Source organism: Camelina sativa, chromosome 6, assembly GCF_000633955.1.
Source record: "Camelina sativa cultivar DH55 chromosome 6, Cs, whole genome shotgun sequence".
Lineage (NCBI taxonomy): Eukaryota > Viridiplantae > Streptophyta > Magnoliopsida > Brassicales > Brassicaceae > Camelina > Camelina sativa.
This window is the reverse complement of record NC_025690.1, coordinates 24,270,612-24,276,355: the sequence shown is the minus strand read 5'-3', so window position 1 is coordinate 24,276,355 and position 5,744 is coordinate 24,270,612. Positions and strand designations below refer to the sequence as shown.

Genomic DNA, 5,744 nt, shown 5'->3' with positions numbered 1-5,744 from the left:
CATTCCCCTTTCCGCCATGGATATCAACGACGACGACGCTCTCTCCGCCATGAGCTCCGTTCCTCCTCCTCGCAAAATCCATTCTTATAGCCACCAGCTTCGTGCCACCGGTCAAAAAGGCCATCACCACCGTCAGCGTCAGCACAGCCTCGACGATATCCCTAAAATCACTGAAATCATCTCTGGCTGCGGTATCTCCGGCGATTCTTCCGATGACGAGTTCTATCCTTACGCCGCCACCACCAATTCCTCTTCTTTCCCTTTCACCGGAGGTGGAGGAGGTGATACAGGAGATTCTGATGATTACTTGATCACTCACCAGCCTGAGATCGGAGAAGATTTTCAACCGCTCCCTGAGTTCGTCGCATCTGGAGGCGGCGTTGGCATGTTTAAAGTACCGACGCGGTCTCCTTTGCACTCTGCGCGTCCTCCTTGTTTAGAGTTGAGACCACATCCGTTGAAGGAGACTCAGGTTGGGAGATTCTTGAGGAACATTGCTTGTACGGGGACGCAACTGTGGGCTGGACAAGAGAGTGGCGTTAGATTTTGGAACTTTGATGATGCCTTTGAGCCAGGTTGTGGTTTAAGCGACCGTGTACAGAGAGGTGATGAGGATGCTGCCCCGTTTCATGAGTCGGCTAGTACTTCGCCCACCACTTGTTTGATGGTTGATAATGGTAATAGGCTTGTTTGGAGTGGTCACAAGGATGGAAAGATTCGTTCTTGGAAGATGGATTATGAGGTTGATGATTGCGATGATTCTCCTTTCAAGGAAGGTCTCTCTTGGCAAGCTCACAAGGGTCCTGTCAATTCTGTAATCATGAGCTCTTATGGTAAATACATTTCTACCTAAAAAAAAATCATTTTTTTAGTCTTGTATTGAATTCAATCTGATTTCTATTGCTTATTTCCAGGCGATTTGTGGTCATGTTCGGAAGGTGGTGTGATAAAGATATGGACTTGGGAATCTATGGAGAAATCACTTTCGCTTAGGTTGGAGGAGAAACATATGGCTGCTTTGTTGGTGGAAAGGTCAGGGGTTGATCTTAGGGCTCAAGTTACTGTCAACGGAACTTGCAATATATCTTCCTCTGAAGTCAAGTGTTTGTTAGCTGATAATGTAAGATCTAAAATTTGGGCTGCTCAGCTTCAAACCTTCTCCTTATGGTGAGTATTGATTGATACTTTAAAGCTCCAATATTTGATTGCAAATTTTGATATTTTTGTGTCTTTTTTGATGTGATATTCTAATGGGGTCAATATCGTTGCAGGGATGGTCGTACAAAAGAACTACTGAAAGTGTTCAATACAGAAGGTCAGACTGAAAACAGGGTTGAAATGCCATCAGGACAGGATCAACCTGCGGAAGATGAGACGAAGACGAAAATTGCATCCACTTCGAAAAAGGAAAAATCGCATGGATTCTTGCAACGCTCAAGGAATGCAATAATGGGAGCTGCAGATGCTGTTAGAAGGGTTGCAACAAGAGGAGGAGGCTCATGTGAAGATGCCAGGAGAACAGAAGCGATGGTTTTAGCCGGGGATGGCATGATCTGGACTGGATGCACAAATGGATTGCTTATACAATGGGACGGAAATGGAAACCGTTTACAATACTTTCGTCACCATCAGTGTGCTGTTTTGTGTTTCTGCACTTTTGGGGAAAGAATATACATTGGTTATGTTAGTGGTCACATCCAGATTATTGATCTTGAAGGCAATCTAATCGCGGGATGGGTTGCACATAATAACGCAGTGATAAAGATGGCAGCAGCTGATGGCTACATTTTCAGCTTAGCCACTCACGGTGGTATACGTGGATGGCATGTGATTTCTCCTGGGCCTCTTGACGGGATTATAAGGTCGGAATTGGCTGAGAAAGAACGGACATATGCACAGACGGACAGTGTTAGGATTCTGATTGGTTCATGGAATGTTGGCCAGGGAAAAGCTTCTCATGACGCGCTTATGTCTTGGTTAGGTTCTGTAGCATCAGATGTTGGTATTCTTGTCGTAGGCTTACAAGAAGTAGAAATGGGTGCTGGGTTTTTGGCAATGTCAGCTGCTAAGGAATCGGTGAGACAATAGTTGAAAAAGTATGCTGACTATTTTTTTCCTTCACAAAATTTTTTTAACCTCATTTTGTTTCAATATTAGGTAGGAGGAAATGAAGGGAGTACAATAGGGCAGTACTGGATAGATACAATAGGGAAGACCTTAGACGAAAAAGCAGTTTTTGAACGCATGGGATCGAGGCAATTAGCGGGTTTGCTCATATCACTTTGGTGAGTTGAATTAATCCATGAGATAGCTTATTCAACAAACAAGTAAAGCTTTATTCATATTTTGATGGTGTCGTGATATATTTTTATATCAATTCAGGGTGAGGAAGAATCTAAGAACTCATGTAGGCGATATTGATGTTGCAGCGGTTCCATGTGGTTTTGGACGCGCAATAGGAAACAAGGTATATAATGTTTTTTTTCCCTGATTAAGATAAAATACATTTTCTTTTAGCATTTTATTTCTTTCTCTCCAACATGTGGATCATCCTTGTTTCTGAAATAGCATCTTACCTGGTTTACTTTTACACGTCAAATTAGGGAGGTGTAGGTTTGAGAATTAGGGTCTTTGATCGGATTATGTGCTTCATCAACTGTCACTTGGCCGCACATCTAGAAGCTGTAAACCGCAGGAATGCTGATTTTGATCACATCTACAAAACAATGTCCTTCACTCGGTCATCAAGTGCTCATAATGCACCAGCCGGTATATCTTTACACCCAGTTTTTACCTCACTTCTCTTTCCTAAAGGCAGCTCATGTGTATACCTCATGACTTTTAACTTTTTCAGCTGGTGTGTCTACCGGTTCTCATACTGCAAAGAGCGCAAATGTAAGTCCATTTTTGTTATTTCATCATGTCTAGTTTAACACAAAGCTAATGATCATGGTTTACAGATCAGTCATGTTTTTTATCCTACCTATGGTTTGAGTTTTTTGCTTACCTTAGACTCCTCACACATTCTGCAGAATGTAAACGTAAATACAGAAGAGACAAAACAGGACCTAGCAGAGGCGGACATGGTTGTATTTTTTGGTGATTTCAACTACCGCCTCTTTGGTATATCATATGATGAAGCTAGGGACTTTGTCTCACAAAGAAGCTTTGATTGGCTTAGAGAAAAAGATCAGCTCAGGGCAGAGATGAAAGCTGGAAGAGTTTTTCAAGGAATGCGTGAAGCCATCATTACTTTCCCTCCAACTTATAAGTTTGAAAGACACCGCCCTGGGTTAGGAGGTACATAACCAACATTTGTATGCAAGTGTTGCAGCATATAAAAGTTTTGATGTTTTATTTTGCCAATTCTTTCTTTTCCAGGGTACGATTCAGGTGAGAAAAAGCGGATTCCTGCATGGTGTGACAGAGTAATATACAGAGACACACGTACGAGTCCGGAATCTGAATGCAGTTTAGACTGTCCTGTTGTTGCTTCAATTATGTTGTAAGATTTTCCTTACACATTTTGTTATAAGATTCAAACTCTTTTATAAACTCGAAGTCTTTAACCATACTGGTGTGTTATGGATAGGTATGATGCTTGTATGGATGTGACGGAAAGTGATCACAAACCGGTCCGTTGCAAATTCCATGTGAAGATAGAGCATGTCGATAGATCAGTTAGGAGACAAGAGTTTGGTAGAATCATCAAGACCAACGAGAAAGTCAAAGCGTTGCTCGATGACTTACGTTATGTACCAGAGACAGTTGTTAGCAGCAACAACATCGTTCTCCAGAACCAAGACACCTTCATGCTTCGCATCACCAATAAATGCGTCAAGGAGAATGCTGTGTTTAGGATCTTATGCGAAGGGCAGAGTACGGTGAGAGAAGACGAAGACACGCTCGAGTTACATCCATTAGGCTCATTTGGTTTCCCACGGTGGCTCGAGGTATCCAAACTAAAATGATCAATCCTTGGTCACAAATCTCTCTAGACTTGCCTTGTTAAGATGATAGGGGCTTCTTTTTGTTTCAGGTAACGCCAGCTGCAGGAACTATAGAACCGGATAGTTTAGTGGAGGTATCGGTTCACCATGAGGAATTCCATACATTAGAAGAGTTTGTAGATGGAATTCCTCAAAATTGGTGGTGTGAGGACACACGGGATAAAGAAGCAATACTTGTGGTGAATGTACAAGGAGGTTGTTCGACTGAGACTGTGTGCCACCGGGTCCATGTTCGTCACTGCTTCTCGGCTAAATCTCTTAGGATCGACTCCAATCCATCTAATTCTAAATCCCAGAGTTTGAAGAAGAATGAAGGAGACTCTAAATCTCAGAATAGTAAGAAGAGTGATGGAGATTCCGGCTCCAAGTCTCAGAAGAAGAGTGATGGAGATTCCAACTCGAAGTCGTCAAAGAAGAGTGATGAAGATTCCAACTCAAAGTCTTCGAAGAAGAGTGATGGAGGCTCCAACTCCAAGTCCTCGAAGAAGAGTGACAAAGACACCAACTCCGAGTCTCAGAAGAAGGGTGATGGAGACTCCAACTCCAAGTCCTCAAAGAAGAGTGATGGAGACACTAGCTCCAAGTCTCACAAGAAGAGCGATGGAGATTCGAGCTCCAAGTCTCAGAAGAAGAGCGATAAAGACTCCAGTTCCAAGTCTCAGAAGAAGGGCGATGGATACTCCGGGTCTAAGTCTCAGAAGAAGAACAAGGGAGACTCATGTTCCAAGTCTCAAAAGAAGAACGATGAAGAATTGTCAAGCTCATACATGTCGCAGAGTGGGAAGAAAAATGATAACTTGTCAACGGGAGAGGAGAGCCTGAATGGCCACAGCAAACGTTGACTTTGTCTTTTGATAAAAAATCAGGGAAATTTTTTGAGAGTAAATTTATTACAAATACCAACCTATTTAAAACTGTAAATTTGTCCATGCTCACTAGCTTGTTTGTATTTTACATCAGTTACCAACACTTTCTCCCTCTTTAATTTCATTCATTTTTATTTTACATTCATAATAAAGTAATATAGTATCTAAGTATCTAACTGTCTGATGAATAATGATCTTAGGATTAACATTTTTATATTTGGTTCATATTCGTTTTATATTTGTTTTAAATGAAATCTTGTATACGAGTCATAAATCGAATGCTGGAAGAGTAACGTTTTTAGCTTCAATACGTTAAAACATAATTTAATATTAATATATTTTGTACTAAAAAGGAGATACAAATTAAAGTGTCATGATTTACATATACATATATGAAGACGCAAAACAAAACATCTCGATCACAGAATGCAAATAATAAATACTCTGCGTTCACGATGGTGTAATGTCATCCAAAATCTTCAAATTCATGAATTATCAAAGACAACCTTGAGGCATCACCACACCAGCCTTAACTCCTTTAATATTTTTACACGTCGAAGTGGCTGACCGACCGTTAAACGTTAGCTTGATATCGTGCAATCTAATAGCTTGGCACGGATTACTGCGACTGCAATCAAACGTTAAAGCCTGTTGCGTCCGTGACGACCCTTGAATGTTTCTATACACAACCTGAGTAATCTTCACTCCAGAACCCTACAAATATATAAATGAACAAAACCAATCAGATTGTTATTATATAATTCCTTTATGTATGTACTATGTAGCTAGGTTTCAATTTCGATCATTAATTTTACCTGTTTAGGACAACCTTGATGGTTCGGGCAATAATTCTGATCGACGATAATTG

General features: G+C 41.1%; 2 protein-coding genes across 2 annotated transcripts in view; one reads left to right on the top strand and one right to left on the bottom strand.

Moving 5' to 3' along the window:
• LOC104793326 (type I inositol polyphosphate 5-phosphatase 12) lies at positions 7 to 5,015 on the top strand. The gene is made up of 11 exons (XM_010519666.2): positions 7 to 833; positions 915 to 1,167; positions 1,272 to 2,076; positions 2,158 to 2,285; positions 2,383 to 2,467; positions 2,604 to 2,769; positions 2,855 to 2,895; positions 3,033 to 3,300; positions 3,382 to 3,505; positions 3,593 to 3,953; positions 4,040 to 5,015. The coding sequence occupies exons 1-11, from the start codon at positions 17 to 19 to the stop codon at positions 4,850 to 4,852; spliced, it is 3,861 nt and encodes a 1,286-aa protein (XP_010517968.1). The 5' UTR covers positions 7 to 16; the 3' UTR covers positions 4,853 to 5,015.
• The window catches only part of LOC104699436 (polygalacturonase-like), a 1,622-nt gene continuing 1,249 nt past the window's right edge, over positions 5,372 to 5,744 (bottom strand). The window contains exon 3 of the mRNA XM_010414740.1: positions 5,372 to 5,590. Coding sequence (XP_010413042.1) covers positions 5,372 to 5,590 — 219 coding nt within the window. The remainder of the gene's footprint in view (positions 5,591 to 5,744) is intronic.